Raw genomic sequence first — 22,140 nt, forward strand, 5'->3', positions numbered from 1 at the left:
AGTTACCATCCCATCACTTTAGCATATTATATAACCTGATCATCACAGGAGCAACATTCAATCACCAATATTCTGTTGGTTAGAAACAAGTCACAAGTCCATTCACACTCAGGAAGAGGGAATTATGCAGAATGTGAACATGGAGGCCACCGTAGGATTTACCCACTACAGGATGGCAAGTGATCCAAAGTCCAGAGTTTAGAAATGACAGATCAGAATCTTTGATTTAGTAGGCTGTAAAACAAAGGGTCAGGGATGTATCTGGGGCTTAGGTGCCGAAGTCAAAGATCATGGTCAATTAGAAGTCGAGATCTAGGTAAGTGAATTAGAGCAGTAGACATAGGACAACAGGAGAAAGAATGTTTTTTAATGATGAACAAAGATCTTTCAAACCAGTTCTTTATATACTTCTTATTTATGGGAAGAGCTAGTTCCAAAGCATGGATTTATAGGAATAAGTTGAGAGGAGTTGTGTGTACGGAGAGTGCAATTAACTGACAGTAGTTGTGAATCAAGATGGGGAATTTCTAGGTGCAGTTCCTAATAGAACTCTCCTTCTGTTGAGTTCTCTTGTTACCACTGATATGAGATTAACTTTTCATAGCCCACCACTCACAAGTTGAAAGAGAGGTGGGTTCTCAGAGATCTTATTGAATCTCATGGTTTCTAGCTTTTCTACCTTCTGATCTCTTTACCTGTAGAGCCCATTCTCTCTTGCTTATTGTCCAGTACAATTCAAATATGCAATGAAGTTGTACTTCACTGTGAAGGATTTTTTTAAAGTGACTTAAAACAACACAGATTTGTTATCTTACAGTTCTGTAGGTCAGAAGTCTGACATGAGTCTCACTGGGCTAAAATTAAGGTGTCGGCAGGGATGCAATCCTTTCTGGATGTTCTAGGGGAAAATCCGTTTACTTGCCTTTTCCACCTTCTAGAGGTTGCCCACATTCCTTGGATCATAGTCCCCTACCTCCATCTTCAAGGCTAGCAATGTTGTGTCTTTCTGATCCTTCTTCCATAGTGATGTTTCCTTCTAACCACAGCTGGGAAAGGTTCTCTGCTTCTAAGGACCCATGTGATTATAGTGAGCCTGCCTGGATAGCCTAGGATACTCTCCCCATTGCAAGGTCTTTAACTTAATCACACCAGCAAAGTCCCTTTTACTATGTCAGATAACATATCACTGTGGAGGATCTTGAGAATACAGATTGTACAAACCTTAGAGATAAAACATTAGTACAGTCTCCTAGATGTAATTTGGCTTGGTACAAGTTCTAATTATTAGATTCTTTCAGACATTCTCTATTTTTACTCTTCCTTTCTCTTCAATAGATACCCCTTTTAGCTCCTCATCCTTGGGGTTTTGATTCTTATTTGCTATTTACCTTTGTTTCCAGGCTAGTGTGAGCACTCTTTGAGCCTCTGTTTATCTCTAAAGGAGACAAAGAATGTCTTTTTTTTTTTTTTTTTTGAGATTTATTTTAGTCTCAGGACTTTTCTCTTTGGATTTGAGTCAGAACCATTGTCCTTGTGGGCATCTGCTTCACCACTTTGGCTGAGTAGGTTCTTCCCTGAGCTGTTCCTGGATGAAAAATTGTTGATTGTTCTGTGTGCTCTGTACTTATTCTGAGGTCCTACTTTACCCCAGATTTGTTCTTCTTGTGCTTTGTTGTCTTCCTTTTTATTTTAATAAATTTAAAAAAATTATTCATTTATTTACTTAGGCTGCGCCGGGTCTTAGTTGCGGCACTCAGGATCTTCGTTGCCGCGTGTGGGATCTTTTAGTTGTGGTATGCGGGCTTCTTAGTTGTGGTGTGTGGGCTTCTTAGTTGTAGCATGTGGACTCTTAGTTGCAGCATGCATGCAGGATCTAGTTCCCTGACCAGGGATCCAACCTGGGTCCCCTGCATTGGGAGCGTGGAGTCTTACCCACTGGACCACCAGGGAAGTCCCTTTGTTGTCTTTTTCTTGTTCTCAGGTTTCCTTGGGTGGACAGTTTACCTCCTAATCCTCAGATTCTATGTTGCCTCATTCTGTGTTCTTTGAATTTTTTTTCTCTAAAATTATTCCTAACTATTTATAGTTCTATCCTCTACTATTATCAGTCCATCTGACCTAGTCTGGTTTTCTCTCTTTTCAATAGGAGTCACCATATCTTTTCCTAGGGAATTGTGACGTATATATAGTTGAGGCCAATTCCCATTTTATCTGGGAAGTCCTATGAACTGTAAAATACCTCGGACCCTCAGATTTTCATTTAAACCTGTCTGCTTCTGGCTCCCTTTCTGAGTATCCCTTCAGCTCATAGTATCTTTTTGGGGCAGAGGTTTTTGTTTTGTTTTGTTTTTAAATGAAGTTATAGAATAGGTGATGTGGGCTGTCATATTCTTGTTTGGAGGAAATTTCCTTTGGCTCTGCTTTATAATTTACCAAGGTAAAAATTAAACTATAGATAGCATAATGTCTTTGTCATGAGACTCTTTTTTGAAAACTTCTTTGTGAAGTTTTTCAAATATAGAGAAAAGTTGAAAGAGTGAAACAGATAACTCTCAGATTCAACAAATGTCACCACTTGCCATATTTGCTTTATCTCTCTCTCTCTCTATATATATTTTTTTAAAAAATTAATTTATTGATTGATTGATTTTTGGCTGCGTTGGGTCTTCGTTGCTACGTGCAGGCTTTCTCTAGCTGCGGCGAGCGGGGACTGCTTTTCATTGCCGTGCGTGGGCTCCTCATTGCAGTGGCTTCTCTTGTTGCGGAACATGGGCTCCAGGCACGCGGGTTCAGTAGTTGCTGCTCACAGGCTCTAGAGTGTAGGCTCAGTAGTTGTGCGCACAGGCTTAGTTGCTCCGTGGCACGTGGGATCCTCCTGGGCCAGGGCTCAAACACGTGCCCCTGTGTCAGCAGGCGGATTCTTAACCACTGCACCACCAGGGAAGTCCTCTATATATTCATAATTTTTTTTTTTTTTTGCCTGAACCACTGATATCATGATATTTTGTCCTTTAATACTTAAGCATGCATCTCCTAAGAATACGAATATTCTCCTAACAGTCACAGTATTGTTATCACATCTAAGAAGATTTACAAGAATTTCATATCAGCTAATATTCAGTTCATATTTAAATTCCCCAGTTGTCCTAAGAATGTATTTCATAGCTGCTTTTTTAAAAAATGTAAACTTGGACTTCCCTGGTGGCACAGTGGTTAAGAATCCACCCGCCAATGCAGGGGACACGGGTTTGAGCCCTGGTCCAGTAAGATCCCACACGCTGCAGAGTAACTAAGCCCGTGTGCCACAACTACTGAGTCTGCACTCTAGAGCCTGCGAGCCATAACTACTGAGCCTGCGTGCCACAATTACTGAAGCCCGCGTGCCTAGAGCCCGTGCTCTACAACAAGAGAAGCCATAGCATTGAGAAGCCCGCTCACTGCAACAAAAAGTAGCCGCCACTCGCCGCAACTAGAGAAAGCCCACACGCCACAACTAGAGAAAGCCTGTGCACAGCAACAAAGACCCAATGCAGCCAAAATAAATAAATAAATAAATAAATTTATTTAAAAATATATAAAAAACATAAACTTGACATATATACACTACCAAATGTAAAATAGATAGCTAGTGGGAAGCAGCCGCATAGCCCAGGGAGATCAGCTTGGTGCCTTGTGACTACCTAGAGGGGTGGGATAGGGAGGGTGGGAGGGAGATGCAAGAGGGAGGAGATATGGGGTTATATGGGTACATATAGCTGATTTACTTTGTTGTACAGCAGAAACTAACACACCATTGTAAAGCAATTATGTTCCAATAAAGATGTAAAAAACCAAAACAAAACATAAACTGATCAAGGCTTATGTGTTGCTTTCGATTATTATATCACTTTTAATCTGGAATAATTACTACCCTTTATCTTCATGTCACTGATTTGTTGAAGCATTCAGGCCTATTGTAGAATATTCCACATTTTAAATTTGTCTTACTGTTTTTTCAAGGTTATTTAACCTGTTCCTTTATCCCTTTCTATGTAGTTCCTATAAACCACAAGTTAGGTTTAGAGGCTTGATTAGATTCAGGTTAAGCATTTTTGGCAAAGATTCATAGGTGATGTTTGTATACATCATATTGCATCACATTAGGAGGCACAGAATGTAGATTGTCTTACTCTCAGTAATGCTAATTTTGCTACTTGCCACATCTCTCAATTATAAAGGTACATTTTCCCCTTTGCAAGTAGTAAGTAACCTGCAGGGCAATTAACTAATATAATGGTTTAGCATCCACTGATAATCCTGCTGGACAGTATAACTATATTGTGTATCACAAAACAGTGATTTTCTAATTATATTATTAATCTTTATTAGCCGACTTTCTTCTTCGGAGAAGAGCTTTCCTTCTCTCTCTTAGTCTCTTTCATTATGAGTCTCTGTAGACTCATGGATTTTTAGTTATTCAAAGTGTTAGTCAATTTCAGTTGTTAATTTTGATATTCAAATTGTACCAAATTTGGCCTGTGATAGCCCTTGTAAGCTGCTTCCTGCTGTGTCTTTGACAGGACTCCATTAGTCTTTGAGTGTTTCCATCCTGGCATAAATGTCCCCAGCTTACTTTATACTTGCTCTGCCCTGGGCCTGGAATCAACTATTTTCTTCAGGGAGCCCTAGTTTCTTCCACTGACACTGGGTATACGTACTGATTGTTTCTTGGGTGTCATTGCTTCTAGGCTCTTTGAGGGCAAGGAATAGAATTAAAATTTTTTTAAAAAGAATTCATTAGTTCATATTAGTATTTCCAATTCAGATTTTAAAAAAATTTTTTTAATAATATTGTTATTCATTTATTTTAAGCTCAAAATAATTACATACCATTTGTGAAGAGAAAGTACATGTGCTTAGGCTAGTAGCAATGACTATGTTTCTCTCATCTATATTTGACACTAGGCTGAGTGGAAAGAGATAAGGGATAGCTTAAGAGACTTGACAGCAGGACTCTGATTTTCAAGACATTAACAGGATTTGTTGACATAGTTTTGAAGGTTTTTTAAAAAAATATATTGGTCAGATCTATTCAGAAGTTCCAGGCTGTGAATTAGGTATGTACTGGCTATTCCACTGAATTTTAGGTATTTACATGGATTTTGTTGATGGAGACAGTAGTTTTAGATACATCTTCAATCTTTATCAGGGTTTCTTTTTTTCCCTCTATTTGAAACATCCTAAAAAATAATTTCATATCTTCCTCAAAGTAAAATAGAGGATTAAAATAGTTGTTCAGAGGATTTTTTTTTTACATGTTTATTGGAGTATAATTTAACACTACAGAGCTTTTTCTTGACTTCTTTTACTTTATATTTGTATAAATGTAAATTTTTACATTGTAAATTCCAGATTTTAATAGCATTTATATATGTTAGTTGCTTTATCCTACAATATAATAAATTAATTTCAAAATAATACAACTATTACTACTAACAATAAACTTCTGTAAATCTGTTGATGGAAGTTTAGGATTTCCTTACAGTTCCTTTTCCCTTGAATATATCTCACTAAGGTTGTATAGTCAGAATACAGTTTTCAAAAGTGAGGTGGAATAATTCCTTTCTCTGTGCTTATGTTATCATTTAAAAAAACATTTATTTACTTATTTGGCTGTGCCAGATCTTAGTTATGACATGCGGGAACGTCATTGCAGCATGCGGGATCTTTAGTTGCAACATGCGAGATCTTTAATTGCGGCATGCGAACTCTTAGTTTTGGCATGTGGGATCTAGTTTGCTGACCAGGGATTGAACCTGGCCCCCTGCATTGGGAGCATGGCGTCTTAGCCACTGGACCACCAGGGAAGTCCCTTTTTTTTTTTTTCAATTTGATATGCAGATATATTTTTTTGTTGTTGTTGTACAGGTTTAGTGTTTGCCTCTTTTCCTTTTGGGTTTAATTTTATTTTTTGAACCTCTGGTATATGGTTAAAAAGTCAAAACTACACAAAAAGGTATATTTAGAGAAATTTCAGTCCTTTCCCTAACCATTTTCATTGTTTTCTGCTCTTAGTGTTTTCTTTGCGTTTCTTTTTGTAAAAACAAATTATTGTGTATATGTGTGTATATTTTTATTTCCTCTTCTTCCTTACACAAGTGCTTTATACACTGCTCTGTAACTTTTCTCACTCAACAGCAGATCCTGGAAATCACTCATATCAGTTTGTAAAGTGTTTCTTCCCTCCCTCCCTTCTCTCATTTTTAATAACTGCATAGTACTGTGTTGTATGGATGTATAAAAGTTTATTTAACCGTCCTGCTATTAATAGACATTTCGGTTGTGTCTAATATTTTGATTAATCTTATGCAAGTATGTTTTGTATTTCTGGAGTAATATCTTCAGGATAGATTTTCAGAAGTGAAATTTCTGGTTTAAAGGGTAAATGAAAATGTAATTTTTTTAGATGCTGCCAAATTCTCTTTCATAGTGGTTGCATTATTTACACTTCTACTAGGACTGTATCAGGATACTTATCACAGGATTCCGGGTAATATATCAATAAGCTAAATTCCTCCTTGTCTATTGTTACTCCATAGTAATTCTAAATGGTATTTTCTATACAGTGATTCTAAAATGTGATTTAGGGACCACTTGAAATTTGTAAGGATTTGGGGGTAGTTTCTGTCAAATATAAACATTACTACAAATGTCTGTTGTGGCTCATTTGAAAAAATTATATATATACACACACATATGCCATATATGATTTTTAAAACTACAGTAGTATCTTGTCACAGTTTTCCTGTTGGATTTGTTGAGCTATCTTTTTGGTGGCAAGAAAAAGGAAACTATGAAATAGGGTATTTTGAGGATCTTTTGTTTTTCCAGAGTAATCTGCCAGTCAGATCATTTTAAGAACCCCTGTCCTTATGACCTGAAAGAATTTTAGATTCTGCTAACCATTTGTTCTTGTTTTTCTTTTATATCCTGCCCAGGCTCCTGCTTATATTCGGGAATGTGCCAGATTGAACTATTTGGGTTCTAGAACGCAAGCATCAAAGGTAAGAATAGGAATTTGCTCTTAGCTCAAACAAGGAGAGAGCTAGTTAAGATTAGTGGAGTTTTTTTTTTTTTGGTACGCGGGCCTCTCACTGTTGTGGCCTCTCCCGTTGTGGAGCACAGGCTCCGGACATGCAGGCTCAGCGGCCGTGGCTCACGGGCCTAGCCGCTCCGCGGCATGTGGGATCTTCCCGAATTGGGGCACTAACCCATGTCCCCTGCATCGGCAGGCGGACTGTCAACCACTGCGCCACCAGGGAAGCCCAAATAGTGGAGTTTTAAAACAAAGTATGAAATCAAAGTAAAGACATAAGAAAATAAAATGTGTTATAGTTGAAAAAAACAGTCTGTAAATAGCAAATGTATTAAATATTTTTAGTTATGAAAGTAGTTTTATGTAATACATTCTTTCAAGTTTGGTGGTAAGGTAACACTCTGAAATGTCTAGAAGACTTGAGACCTTATGAGCTTTAGAAAGCAAATGTGTGATGCTTATTAATTAACAAGATTACATGATTATTGAGTTTTAAAAGTGAGAAGTTTAAAAAAACATCACAAGCACTTTTTGATGATTTTTTTTTTAGTCTGTCTTGATTAGAAACTTAAGCTGTCATCTTATGCTTTTTTTTCTGCTCCTGTTGGTTTCTACCTCTCATTCAGCAAATATTTGGTGTGACCAGGAAAACAGTATTTTATTTCAGCTAGTTTAACTGGAGTATGGTTTTTTTTAGAGAGTTGTTTTTGTTCCTCTACCACTGCTGTGTAGTTATCACATATTGTCATGTGAGCAACCAGCCAAGAACCAGTGTACTTGGTCTCTAAGATGGGTCTGTCACGTTAGTATCTAGATGATTTTTTTTTTTTTTTACGGTATGCGGGCCTCTCACTGTTGCGGCCTCTCCCGTTGCGGAGCACAGGCTCGGGACGCGCAGGCTCAGCGGCCATGGCTCACGGGCCCAGCCGTTCAGCGGCTCCGCGGCATGTGGGATCTTCCCGGACCGGGGCACGAGCCCGCGTCCCCTGCATCGGCAGGCGGACTCTCAACCACTGCGCCACCAGGGAAGCCCTAGATGATTTTTTAGATGATTTTAAACTTACAGCTTAACTTCAATTTCTTCTTCAATGAAATGGGAGTAATATACTTTCACTGCTTAACTCATAGGATACCAATGAAAATTACGTGAGATTAAAGGATGCTCTGAAAACTGGACTATTATATAAATATAATTTTTGGTGACAATATTCTAAATGAATTTAGGTTTTCTGGGCAGGTCATGGGAATGGGCTGTTGATATAGTCTATAACTGTAGGTTTCTCTTTATCTGATGATAGTATTTAGATTTTTCTCGTTCCTACATGTAAGAGTATACCATGTTTCCCACATCTCCCCTTTTTTTGTTCCAGTGTGGTGGGAATCTGGAAACACAGCTGGCAGGATATATTAATTCACTTTTCTTTTAAATTTTCCATAGGATGATCTTGATCTGATAGCTTCGTGTCATACCAGCTCCTTCCAAGTGACAAGATCTCAGAAATGGAACCGGCGAGATTCCTGCCTTCATCAGGAGGAGACCCAGCAGCGTACAGGAGAGGCACTAAGAGAATTGTTCCAACATGTTCACAATATGCCAGAGTCGGCAAAGAAGAAACAGCTTATCAGACAGGTGCCAAAGGCAGGGAGACAGTGACAGGGCTTTAGGAATGTGATTTTTGCTTGTAGAATCACTAGGGAATATTATTAAGAATTTCATTTAATTTTTGTCTCTTACTGGTCCAAGCTTTGGTTTAGCCAAGAAAGCAAACTTGTCTATGGAACCTCAGTGGTGATCTCTGTACTATTGCCCCACTAGAGAAAGGGGTGGAGGCTCTTGGATTTCTAGAGTAAGCAGAAGGATCCAATGTGGTTAGTTTCTCTAATTTGGTCATGTATGACATTTAAACCCTTCATATTTTCTTGGCAAATAACTTAATCTTGCTGAATTTCAGTTTTCTTGTTTGTAAAATGGTAATTGGAATGCCCATGTTTCATGGTTGTAAAGATTAGAAAGAATCTATGTAAAGTGGCTGCCATAGCAGAGAAAAAGTGGTAGTTCTTACTAGTGACATTGTTTGCAGTTAGAAAACACTAAATCAGGGGCCTAGTGTGATACTAGAAATAGGAATTCTAGTGGCTGAGTTTGTTTTTTTTGGAGCTATGGGAGCAAAATTAGGTCTCTCATTTGCTATCTTGAGACTCAAAGTATAGCTTGAGTAAATATTGATGACTTGGTTAGTTTCTTTCTCAGGAAATTTATTTTGTCTCAGCCCCTCTTGAATTTTAGCTAAACAGGCAAGGTCAGCCTCTTACTTCTTATTCGACTGGAACCTTCTTGAGGGATGTCTGTGTTTTTATTTATTTTTTTATATCTAACCTCAAGCATGGGGCCAGACAGAAACAAGTGCTTAGAAATGTTGAACTGAGCTGTTCTTAACAATTGACAAAGTCCTTTAAGAGAAATTTTCTGTCACTCTCTTTGTTTTGTTTTTTTAAATATTTATTTATTTAGGCTGCACTGGGTCTTAGTTGCAGCATGTGGGCTTCTTAGTTGCGGCATGCATGTGGGATCTAGTTCCCCGACCAGGGATTGAACCTGGGCCCCCTGCATTGGGAGCACGAAGTCTTACCCACTGGACCACCAGGGAATTTCCTTTGTCACTCTCTTTGAAGTTACTTTGAGATCTAGCAAACTGTGCTATGACTGGAATTTTAGAGGGTGTTGGCCAAGTAGTATTAACAGATTTAAAGCAGTGTAGTGATTTAATTCTTGGTAGAAACTAAGCCAGTAATTCAGGTAGGACAGGTGTAAATGACTTCCCTCATCAAGAACACTGAGGGTTAAAGATTATACAAAGGAAAAAACATTAGTTTTGCTCTTTTTAGAAAAATAGGAAATTATAGAGAAGGATTAAAAGAAAATAAATCACTCATCCTACCAGTGTTTACATATTGGGTATTTCTTTCAGTCTTTTTCCTGTGGATATATTGGGTTGGACAAAAAAGTTAGTTGGCCAACGCAATATTTTGGAATATGGAAAAAGTTTGTTTTTCCATACGGAAAAACCTGAACGAACTTTTTGGCCAAGGCAATATTTTGACGTAATTATGATCATACTATATACTTTCTTTTATTTCTCCCTTTTTCATTAAACATTACAGCCTAAGCATTTTCTCATGCATGCTTACAAACTCCTCACATACATTTAAAATATTGCCATTTATTTTTGAAGAAACTATACTTTTACTGTTCTTGATGATTATACATATTCTCCATGATTATAAAAGTAATGAGTACTCACTACAGAAACATTGAAACCTCCAGAAGAGTGTCAAGAAGAAATTAAAAATCACCTGTTATCATCCAGGATAACCACTGATAACATCTTGGAGTACTTCCTTCTTGTATTTCTTTCCATGAATATGTATTTCATATTTTTTTTGTTTATTGAGATCATAATACATATGCAGTTTTAAAAATATCCTACCCTTTTTTTTTTTTTGCCGTACGCGGGCATCTCACTGCTGTGGCCTCTCCCGTTGCAGAGCCCAGGATCCGGACGCGCAGGCTCAGCGGCCATGGCTCACGGGCACAGCCGCTCCGCGGCATGTGGGATCTTCCCGGACCGGGACACAAACCTGTGTCTCCTGCATCGGCAGGCGGACTCTCAACCACTGCGCCACCAGGGAAGCCCTATCCTGCCCTTTTCATATAACATTATATCAGAGCATTTTCCATGTCATTAAAAGACTGTAAACATTTTTAATGGTTGCATATATTTTATTGTATATAACCGGATATATATATATACAGTTTGTCCTCTACTGGACATATTAGGGGAAATTAGGTCATTTTGGGGACTTCCTTGGTCGCACAGTGGTTAAGAATCCGCCTACCAATGCAGGGGACACGGGTTCAATCCCTGGTCTGGGAAGATTCCACATGCCGTGGAGCAACTAAGCCCGTGCACCACAACTACTAAAGCCCGCACACCTAGAGCCCGTGCTCTGCAACAAGAGAAGCCACTGCAATGAGAAGCCCGTGCGCTGCAGCGAAGACCCAACACAGCCAAAAATAAATAAATTAAAAAAAAAAGAAATTAGGTCATTTTTTAGTTTATACATATTTGTTCATAAGTATTCTCATTGCAGATTATTTCCTAGAAGTGGCATGACCAAAGGGTATGCGTTTTCTGGAGCTGTTACAGCTACTAGGTTTCTTTTAATATATAGGTCCATCCTTCTTTCCCCTCCTGTTTTTTTCCTCCCTAAAAATGGCTGAAGTTTGTTTGAATAAACTTTTCAATTTGAAATAATTTAGGTTGGGAGAAAAATTGCAAAGAAAGTACAGAATTCCCACACATCCTTCACCTAGTTCCTCCTAATGCTAACGTTGTCAAAACTAATAAATTAACATTAGTACATTACTAGTAACATTACAGGCTTTATTTAGATTTTACCAGTTTTAACACTAATATCCTTTTTCTGTTCTAGGATCCAATACAGATAGCACATTGCATTTAAACACACATAAACCATCCTCTCTCTCTCTTTGCACTTGGTTTGTGAAAGAAACCAGATTCTTTGTCTCCCACAGTCTGGATTTTGCTGATTGCATCCCTGTGGTATTACTTAAGATGTTTCTTAGTCCTCTGTATTTGCTATAAACTGGTAGTTAGATCTAATTCTAGAAGCTTGATGTGATTCCAATTTGATTGTTTTGGGGTGTGTATTATTTTATTTAATTTAATTTACCTTCAGGCTAGTTTAATACATTTTGACTTCTTCTTGGTGGCATAATTTTTGCCTTTGTGATTTGCTTGCCAACCTAGTAATCCATGTATGTACAGATTCACTTATTCCTGGGCTTTTCTGGGTATTTCCACTTAGCTATTGATTGTCACAGAATGCTATCTCTTGATGGGAGACAGACTACTAACAAAATGTTCTTTATGTTTTCTAGTTTAATAAGCATTCTGAGACCCAAACACCAGGACGAGAACCTTCTACCCTCTGGGTGCAGAAGAGGGCCCGTTCACGGTCCTTCAGTGGCCTTATTAAGGTAGGTACACTGTGCTGTCATTTTCAGCATTGATCGTGAGAAAATTTAACAGTCTGACTCTTCTTATGCATAAACAGTTTTATTCTGTTCTTTGGGATTCTATGAAGGCTTCACTTGTAAGGGGAAAAGAATAGAATTTGGAAAAGCTTTTATTTTTCAAAGCATTTTTCTGTGTTTCAAATCAGAGAAGGGGCTCTATGATTGGAGAAGTAAGGGATAAAGGAAATAAAGGTCCTTTTGTCTCTTCTGGGGCTGAGGACAGAGTCCTCATCCCTGAGTAGAGAATCTCTTTTGGTTCATGACCTGCTTTGTGCTACATACTTCATTGTGCAATTTGCTAAAGTTATGGAAAAGTGAGAAAGTTGACAGAGACTGGAAATGGATTTTCTAATAGGCTAATGAGTTTTAGGTAACTCAGATTTTTGTGAGCTTAATATTTTGATCAGTTGTTTTGTTCTCTTCCTTTGTCTCAAATTCTTTAAAAATCTTGTTTTTAAAACAAATGCAATATGTACTTCTGTGGTGTTGCTACCATCGCTGTCTGTAGGTTCAATTTATTTGAGTCTTCATTGATGATCTGAACTTGTAGTTAAGGAATATTGCCAGCAGGTGGCAGTAGATAGCTGATTATGGGGTTCAAATTTCCAGGCATAAACAAAGGCAAGGTTCTAACTAGTTAACTTGGAGAGAGATTAGCACTGTTCTGTGTTCTACAGGTTTTCTTTTTAAAATTGTTTAACATTATTAAAATTTATAAATCCAGCGACATTAAGGAGATCTTTGCTTAAAAGTTGTGCTCTTAAAAAAAAATACCTTGTAATATATATATATGTGTGTGTGTGTATTTTTTAAACTGTAGTTGTTAGCAGTTGCAACTTCATCTTACTCTAATTTTGGTTGTAGTTATTATCATTAATAGCAGTTTAGAATTCACTCAATCCTATCCACTGGGGCCAGTAGCCTTGGGACATTAGGTTTGCTTGACATCAAACAGAGTGAAAAGGCAACTCACAGAATGAGAGGAAATATTTGCAGAATATATATCTTATGAGCGGTTAATATCCAGAATATAAAAAGAACTCTTACAACAACAGCAAAGAAAATCAGTCCATGTTAAAAAATGCGCAGGGCTTTTTTCAGCCATCTTGGACCCTGTGGAGGCCTGCTGGGAACAGGACTTCTAAAATGACAAATATGTCTGGAAGGCTGTGGTCCAAGGCCATTTTTGCTGGCTATAAGCGGGATCTATGGAACCAGAGGGAGCACACAGCTCTTCTGAAAATTGAAGGTGTATATGCTCGAGATGAAACTGAATTCTATCTAGTCAAGAGATGTGCTTACGTGTACAAAGCAAAGAACAACACAGTAACTCCTGGTGGAAAACCTAACAAAACCAGAGTAATCTGGGGAAAGATAACTTGTGTTCATGGAAACAGTGGCATGGTTTGTGCCAAATTCCAAAGCAACCTTCCTGCTAAGGCCATTGGACACAGAATCCATGTGATGCTGTACCCTTCAAGGATTTAAACTTACTGAAAAGTAAATAAATAAAAGTGTGGATTAAAAAAAAAAAATGTGCAGGGACTGCCCTGGTGGTCCAGTGGTTAAGACTCCACGCTTCCACTGCAGGGGACATGGGTTTGATCTCTGGTCAGGGAACTGAGATCCCACATGCTGCACAGCATGGCCCAAAAGAAAAAAAAAAAAAGGCAAAGGATTTAAATAGGCATTTTTCTGAAGAAGATAAAAAAAACGCTCAATATCCCTTATCATTAAGGAACTGCAAATGAAAACCACAATGAGATAACAATTCATACTCACTAGGATGGCTATTATCAACAAAACAGAAAATAGCAAGGTAAGGATGTGGAGAAATTGGAACCCTTATGTACTGTTGGTGGGAACGTTAAATGGTGCAACCACTATGGAAAACGGTATGGCAGTTCCTCAAAAACTAAAAATATCCAAGTAAGGATATGAACAGATATTTGTATACATGTTTGTAGTGGCATTATTTACAATCAAAAGGCAAAAGCCACTCAAGTGTTCGTTGATGGATGAATGGATAAACAAAATGTGGTATATATGAACAATGGAACAGTACTCAGCCTTAAAAAAGAAGAAAGTTCCGACACGTGCTGCAACATAGATTAAGCTTGAGAACATCATGCTAAGTGAAATAAGCCAGTCACAAAAGAACAAATATTGTATTATTCCACTTATATGAGGTACCTACAGTAGTCAAATCCATAAAAACAGAAAGTAGAATGGTGGTTGTCAGGGACTAAGGGTCTGGGGGGAATTGGGATTATTGTTCAATGGGTACAGAGTTTCTGTTTGGGAAGATGAAAAATTTCTGGGATGTGGTGATGGTTGCACAGCAATATGACTGTACTTTACACTACTGAACTGTACACCTGAGAATGGTTAAAATGATAAACTTTATGTTATGTATATTTTACCATAATTTAAAAAAATTCCCTTTGCTAGAACCCCAAAAGTGTATTCACCTGCTTAGACGTGGCAAGTAAAATGAGCATCCTTGGTTCATTTTACTTGGAAGTCTGTCATTCCCTCTGACTTCCTGTCATAGAGATGATTGGTAACAAGAAAAGTTACAGTCCAATAAGTGTTTCTCTGTGTGTTAGTCAAACGTGTTTCTTTAACTGAAGTTAGATGGGTATAGTTTTCTCTTCATAGTGAGCTCTTCTCCTGCAGTTGGTTCTAGAAGTGTTGCTAATTATTGCTTGAAATGTAAAAATATAGTATCCTCTTGGCAGCTGCCCTCTTCAGAGCATTTAGAACTTTAGAGTTATAAAAGAGTTTATAATTGTATCAGGAGAAAACATTTTAGAAAAATAATTTTAAACACAATGTTAGCAAGTTTTATAGGACAGAAGGGTAAACTGTTTTCATTATAAATGAAGAGACTTTCAAGCTAATAATAGATGCAGGTTTCTGCTCGATAGCAAAGGAGTAATGAAATTTCTGTTAAAAAATTCACTGGAAGCTGAATTTTAGCTTTTATAGCTAGTCCTGTGGCTCCTGGTATCCCCACTTCAAATTACTCTGAGGTGATATCTGACTTCTGAAAGGAAGATGTACTGGCCTTATTTTTCTAGCACTTCTGTGTTTTAGCTGTTTGATTTCTATCCTGCTTTGATACTTTGTTTTTGGCTAGACTTTTTTTCCTCTAAAATTCGTCTCATGTAAATGATTTATTACAGAATATTCCTACTAATATTTATATTTTATAGTTTAATGTTCTAGTTTTGATATGTTCCTTTTTTTGGAATTCAAATTTATTCTCTAAGGGGAAAAAAGAAAGATTTCTTCAAAGATGGTAGAATTGTCACTGTCAACTGATACAGTAGGTTACATTAGCTTTTAAGCTGTTCAGAGATGAAAGGGCTTTTAGTCTTGCTCTGAATATCAGTATAGTCATGTAACCCTTTTAAGAAGGCCCGTACCCTTTTATGGCTGTACTAGAAACTCTTAGAGAATTTCTCCAAATTTTCCAATCCTGTGTGAGGAGGACATGACAGGGAAGCAGAATCTTTGAGTGGACCCAGTGTAAGTGTCTTTTAGTGGGGAGGGGGAGGAGGGGACTCTTAAAAGGTGCCAGAGACAGTATGTCTTTAGGGAAAAAATTATACTGGTAGGTAACTGGTGTTTCTTTTATGGCCTCAGGAGCACTGTAATTGGCCTGTATTAGTTGGTTTAAATCAACTATAAAGTTGCTTTTAACATTTCAGCCCTTTAATTGGTTTAAAGAGGAATAGTGATCACCTAAAGAAAGGCAGTGATATCAGGTTTTTTAGTAACATGCTTTGACCTCTCTTGTATAAGATGCCTGGGGGAATTTATCAAAGAGCTGAGATTTTTTTTAACCTAAGAAACTATAGTTTTGAAGACCAGTATAATTATAATATAGATATTGTAGATGTTTATAAATCAAATATTTTCTCTTCCTAAATCAGCGGAAGGTCCTGGGAAATCAGATGATGTCAGAAAAGAAAAACAAGTACCCTACTCCAGAATCTGTAGCCATTGATGAATTGAAGAGAGCCAGCAAAGAAAATATAAATTTAGTAAGATACTATTCTTTGTACTTTCTCTTTGTATGTGTTCATTTATAGAAAGGAAGAAAATTAATATACTGTCGTCTGTTTTACTGTGTTTCTTTGGGCCATATTCAGCTATGCCTTTTCCCCAGTCTTTTCATTTATGCTGACTTCTTTCTTTAGGTTTTCATTGATTCATTCAACAAACATTTTGAGTTCAAGGAAGATATAGCCAGTCATAAGCAGAAATGACAAATGCAGTGAAATAGCTCCACACACAAAGTGCTCGAGGGAGCAGTTCTTACTGGGAGACTCCACAGGGTGGGTAACATTTGAGCCAGGCCTGCTCGGCACTGCAGTACGTGTGGAGTGGTCCTTCAAGTTATCTCAGGAATGGTTACTTCATTAAGCCAGAAATAAAACAGTTAAGATTAATGAGATCTAAATACGTTGGTAAAACTCTTCATATTGAAATTGAAAAAGTAAATAATTCCTCTGTTAGTAAAGTCTGTCTATAGAAATGACATTAGGACATTTAAGCCACTATAAAATTTTCTTGTTACAGTTATTTTCTGGCTCTCCAGCTGTCATGATGACACCAACAAGACTGAAATGGTCTGAGGGGAAGAAAGAGGGGAAAAAAGGTACTAATTGTACTTATTCTGTGTGTCTTATGAATGTAGTTCCTTTCTGTCTCTAGTCAGTAGCATATTTTGAATTCTCAGTGTGGTATGGTTGTAGTCAGAAGAGATGTAAAAATTATAAGGCTGGGTCCTGCCCTTGAGTTCATTTAGCAGATGGTTATTGAGCAACTACTCAGCGCTGTCCCAGGTGCTGAGGGGCAGAGCTGTGAACACAGGCCCACACGGTCCCTGCATTCTTGGACAGATGGGACACATGAAAAATATCTTAAGAATACTTGTTAAGCAAATTAAAAGCAAGTGTAAACTAACTTGTGAAACCAAGTACAGGAGTGCTGAGAAGATGTTCAGTAAACATGGGATAGTTATGTTCCTTTTCTGCGCAGACTTTAGCTTTGTTTATTCAATAAAGCTTTCCAGATAAACAGCTCATGCTGAAGGACCCTGGAAATCATATCGTACAACATGTTTTTGAGGATATTTAGGGTAAAAAGGATTATTTAGTGCTGGGACTGCTGATTGTCAGAGGCTCAGTTGGTGAAGTGCAGTGGCTGCTGTGCTTTCCTCTGAGGAAGCCATGTGGCTAACTGGAAAGGCCAGGGGATTTGTAGTTAGACCTAATTTGAGGCATCATTCCTCTGGCCTGGGAAAACCACTCATTCTCAGCCTACTCCTTCCTCTGCAAATGGGGATAATAGTTATATCTACTTCCCAGATTTCTTATGAAGCTCAATTGAAATTATGTTTTGGAAGCACATTGTGATTGTTAAAGCATTAACAAGTAGTAGTAATTGTTACTGAAGAAAACTGGGTGAGGCTTGGTCTTGTTTTATAAGGCTTGTGTTGCAGATGAAGCGATCTCTGGTCTGATATGCTCATTTTACCAGAGATATGAGCATAATTACTATTTGAGACATCAGCAATAGAAAGAGAACACAAGCCCAATCCTTATAGATAAATCTTTATTCTTTTCTAAGAAGTTAGATTTCAGTATGGTCTTCTTACTTATCCTTGAATGAATTATCTGAACTCTCTTTTCTTTCCTTGTTGCCCCTGGCTTCTAGGCTGGGCTGTCTGATTGAGGTAAGTTTGGCGTTTGGATTCTGTGTCTAAATATTTCTACCTGTATCTTCATAAGTCAAAACCAAGCATAAGTTATTTTTATTTTTATTATTTTTATTTTTGGCTGCGTTGGGTGTTCGTTGCAGTGCGCGGGCTTCTCATTGCGGTGGCTTCTCTTGTTGCGGAGCACGGGCTCTAGGCACACGGGCTCAGTAGTTGTGGCGCACAGGCTTAGTTGCTCTGCGGCATGTGGGATCTTCCCGGACCAGGGCTCAAATCTGTGTCTCCTGCATTGGCAGGCAGATTCTTAACCACTGAACCACCAGGGAAGTCCCAGCATAAGTTATTTTTGAAGGATACATTGTATCAATTACACCTTTTCTTGCTTTCATTTTTGAAGATAATCAAGAAATGTCTTTCTATGTCGACAGCTCTACTTTTGGAAGAAAGAAATGCATTAAAAAAATAAGTCAGGACTTCCCTGGTGGTGCAGTGGTTGAGAATCCATGGGTTTGAGCCCTGGTCTGGGAAGATCCCACATACCGCAGAGCAACTAAGACCGTGTGCCACAACTACTGAGCCTGTGTGCCACAACTACTGAGCACGCGTGCCTAGAGCCCATGCTCTGCAACAAGCCACCACAATGAGAAGCCTGCGCACTGCAACGAAGAGTAGCCGCTGCTTGCTTGCAACTAGAGAAAGCCCGCGCGCAGCAACAAAGACCCAATGCAGCCAAAAAAAAAAAAGTCAGTTTAATATTTTACCAAGACGTTTTAGGGCAGGATTCTTCCTGTTAACTGTGGACTTCCTAAGGGCTCTAATAAAGTTCCTGGTATTGTTGATGGAATTTTATGTGTAGGTGCATATGTACATTTTTCTGGAGGAGAGACTATATAGTTTTTATAAGATTCTTAAACATGATAGTGATTCAGAAAAGTGGAGGCCCACAGATAATGAATGACCTCCCACTGGATTAAGCAGTGGCATTTTCACATTACCCTCTCCCTGCTCACTTCCTCTAACTAGGAACACCTGTGGCTGTCATGACTTCACACTATTCTCCTTTTCCTCCTTCCTCTTTAATTTTTTTCATCTCTGCAGTGCTTTACTATTGTCTGCCTCCCCCTCCACCTCTTCATGTTTTTCAGTGCTCTGTCTTAAATTCTCTGCTTGTTCCTGCTCTTGCTTGTCCCCCTCTTAGCAGTTTGGTCTCCTTCTGCAGCTCAGTTCTGTTCTCTGTTTGATATCTCTGTTCAGTCTCCAAGCCCCCAGATCCAAGTGCCTGCCATCTATTTGTTTTACATAAAGAATACAATCCAAGATTTTTTTGATGGTGATTTTATAAAAAGAGCAAGTATTTTTTTAAAAAAATTATTTATTTTATTTATTTATTTTTGGCTGTGTTGGGTCTTCCTTGCTGTGCACAGGCTTTCTCTAATTGCGGCGAGCAGGGGCTACTCTTCGTTGTGGTGCGTGGGCTTCTCATTGTGGTGGCTTCTCTTGTTGCAGAGCATGGGCTCTAGGCACGTAGGCTTCAGTAGTTGCAGTACGTGGGCTCAGTAGTTGTGGCTCACGGGCTCTAGAGCGCAGGCTCAGTAGTTGTGGCGCACAGGCTTAGTTGCTCCACGGCGTGTGGGATCTTCCTGGACCAGGGATCGAACCTGTGTCCCCTGCATTGGCAGGCGGATTCTCAACCACTGCGCCACCAGGAAAGCCCAGGAACAAGTATTTTTTGAAGAAGATAATTTTATTATCATCAATAGTGTACTCCCAAAGACATTTATTTCGCATGGGGTTTCTCAAGTGGCACTATCGACATTTTAGGTCAGATAATTCTTTGTTGTGGGGAGCTGTCCTGTGCATTGTATGATATTTAGCATCCCTGGTCTCTACCCACTAGATGCCAGTAGCACCCTTCCCCCAGTTGTGACAACCAAAAATGCCTCCAGACATTTCCAAATGTCCCCTTCATGGGAGGGGGCAAAATCACTCCCTGATGAGAACTGCTGATTCAGCACCTACTTATTAATGGGCATTATTTTCAGCAGTCAGAATCTTACCCATTGTTCAAAGCCCAGCCTAAACCCTACCTCCTCTTCTAAACCTTCTTTGGCTAACCCAGACAGATATAGCTTTTCCTTTGAACTCTTATTGACATTACTAAAATGTTGACATTTAATGTGATTTATCATAGATATTTGCTTCACATGTATTGTCTTATCGCTGTAGCTAGTTTCTCTTCTGGAAGACAAAGGCCAGACTTAATATATTCGTGGCCCCCGTCTTCTTCTCTTCCCCCCAGTAATGACTGCCTTGCATCTAGTAGGCATTTAGTAAACATTCACTGGTGAGGTGTAGTGATGGTAAGAACATGAGCTTTGCATTCAGTTAAGCTTGGGTTCAGTTCCTAGCCTTTTTTTTTTAATTAAAAATTTTTTTAAAAAATTAATTTATTTGTTTTTATTTTTGGCTGTGTTGGGTCTTCGTTGCTGTGCGCGGGCTTTCTCTAGTTGTGGTGAGCCGGGGCTATTCTTCATTGCGGTGCACGGGCTTCTTATCATAGTGGCTTCTCTTGTTGCAGAGCACGGGCTCTAGGCACGCGGGCTTCAGTGCTTGTGGCACGTGGGCTCAGTAGTTGTGGCTTGCGGGCTCTAGAGCGCAGGCTTAGTAGCTGTGGTGCACAGGCTTAGTTGCTCCGCGGTATGTGGGATCTTACCGGACCACGGCTCGAACCCGTGTCCCCTGCACTGGCAGGCAGATTCTTAACCTCAGTTCCCAGCCTTAATAGCTGTATATCTTAGGGCAAGTTTATTTGTGTAGGCTTCACATTCTTCACCTGTAAACTAGCAAGAGCATTACCTCATGCACAGGTTGTTGTGAGGGTAAATGAGGCAATATACATAAAGAACTCAGAGCAACACCTAGCACAAAATATGCACTTAGTACAGGTAGCTGTTACTGCCATTAAGATGATTTAATGAACTGAGATTAGACCAAGAGGACAAAGTGATGTGTACTTGGTAGAGAGTAAACAATTCTCCCTCAGTTTAGAAAATAATAAGTATAGATTTCTCTAGCTTTTGGGTAAAATGTTTGCAGAAATAAATATTTATAAATGTGTTTAATGCTCCTTTTTCTCTTTCAGCCTAGGATTCCTCTGAAGGATCCAGAGGTTTCCTGTTGTCCACCCAGAATTTTCTCTTTTGTGGGCCAGGTGCCATTACCGCTCACAGAGAAGCTTGGACTTGCAGCTTGCTTGCTGCATGTTGAATTGTGAAAGCCAACTAATCCTGTGACTTGACTGACGCCTCTAGCCCCACTCAGTGGGTGACATCTACAGACTCTGCCTGCTGAACCAGTGCTAGCGACTCTCTCTCTCTCTTTAAAAAAAACGTTATGGGGAAACCACTAACCAGCCAAATCGGCTTAGACAGCACAGTAAATGAGTAGAACCAGGCAGACTCCTGTGCTCATTCCATGTATTTGTTTAGGCAGATTCTATTTTTAAAACATTTGAAATCTGTGCTCAACTGCCAGTGATTTTTTAAAAAAGTGCTGTCAATCCTGGTGGATTGATGTTATTTTTAACTGATAGCTTGGGCTTTTCTCTATTTCGATAGTTTGGGGGGATGTTTTGGTTATTGTTTCTTGTTTATTTGTTGTTTGTGTATTTTAAAAGGTAAAAAATCAAAATGGGCTCTAAGCCAGATGTCTGTCCTCTCTTTTTCACCTTAAGCTTTGGGAAAGCTCTTTAACTTATGAGGCTTTACTCCTCAATACCTATTTTTGTCCAAAGAATTTATAGCTTTCCTGGAAATTTTTTTATTATTTCTTGGTCCTGAGATTGTAGGTTTTTGGCCTGCAGTATCAAAAAAGGAAAATTCAGAATGATACAATATTTAAACAAATAATATTAAACTGTGGCCCTTCTTCCCTCCCTCCATTCTCTCTCCTTTCCTCTCTTCCCCTTTCCTCAGTGATGTCAAAATAGTTGTGTGGGGCTTCCCTGGTGGCGCAGTGGTTGAGAGTCCGCCTGCCGATGCAGGGGACGCGGGTTCGTGCCCCGGTCCAGGAGGATCCCACATGCCGCGGAGCGGCTGGGCCCGTGAGCCATGGCCGCTGAGCCTGCGTGTCCGGACCCTGTGCTCCACAACGGGAGAGGCCACGACAGTGAGAGGCCCGCGTACCGCAAAAAAAACAGTTGTGTGGTTGCTGAACTCCTTTCGTTCATTCAGT

At 39.0% G+C, this 22,140-nt stretch overlaps 1 protein-coding gene and 1 pseudogene across 2 annotated transcripts in view; both read left to right on the plus strand.

Annotated features, from left to right (window-relative positions):
- ARHGAP19 (Rho GTPase activating protein 19) overlaps positions 1 to 21,447 on the plus strand; it is a 54,761-nt gene extending 33,314 nt beyond the window's left edge. The window contains exons 7-12 of one of the 2 annotated variants that reach the window (XM_065894435.1): positions 6,978 to 7,043; positions 8,514 to 8,705; positions 12,039 to 12,137; positions 16,118 to 16,228; positions 16,767 to 16,845; positions 21,050 to 21,447. In XM_065894435.1, coding sequence (XP_065750507.1) covers positions 6,978 to 7,043; positions 8,514 to 8,705; positions 12,039 to 12,137; positions 16,118 to 16,228; positions 16,767 to 16,845; positions 21,050 to 21,054 — 552 coding nt within the window. In that variant the 3' untranslated portion in view covers positions 21,055 to 21,447. The remainder of the gene's footprint in view (positions 1 to 6,977; positions 7,044 to 8,513; positions 8,706 to 12,038; positions 12,138 to 16,117; positions 16,229 to 16,766; positions 16,846 to 21,049) is intronic. The other variant, XM_065894436.1, reaches the window with a different exon arrangement.
- LOC136136484 (large ribosomal subunit protein eL33 pseudogene) lies at positions 13,332 to 13,664 on the plus strand (annotated as a pseudogene).
- Positions 21,448 to 22,140: the final 693 nt, after the last annotated feature.

This window comes from Phocoena phocoena, chromosome 16 (genome assembly GCF_963924675.1).
Source record: "Phocoena phocoena chromosome 16, mPhoPho1.1, whole genome shotgun sequence".
In the NCBI taxonomy this organism is placed as follows: Eukaryota; Metazoa; Chordata; class Mammalia; order Artiodactyla; family Phocoenidae; genus Phocoena; species Phocoena phocoena.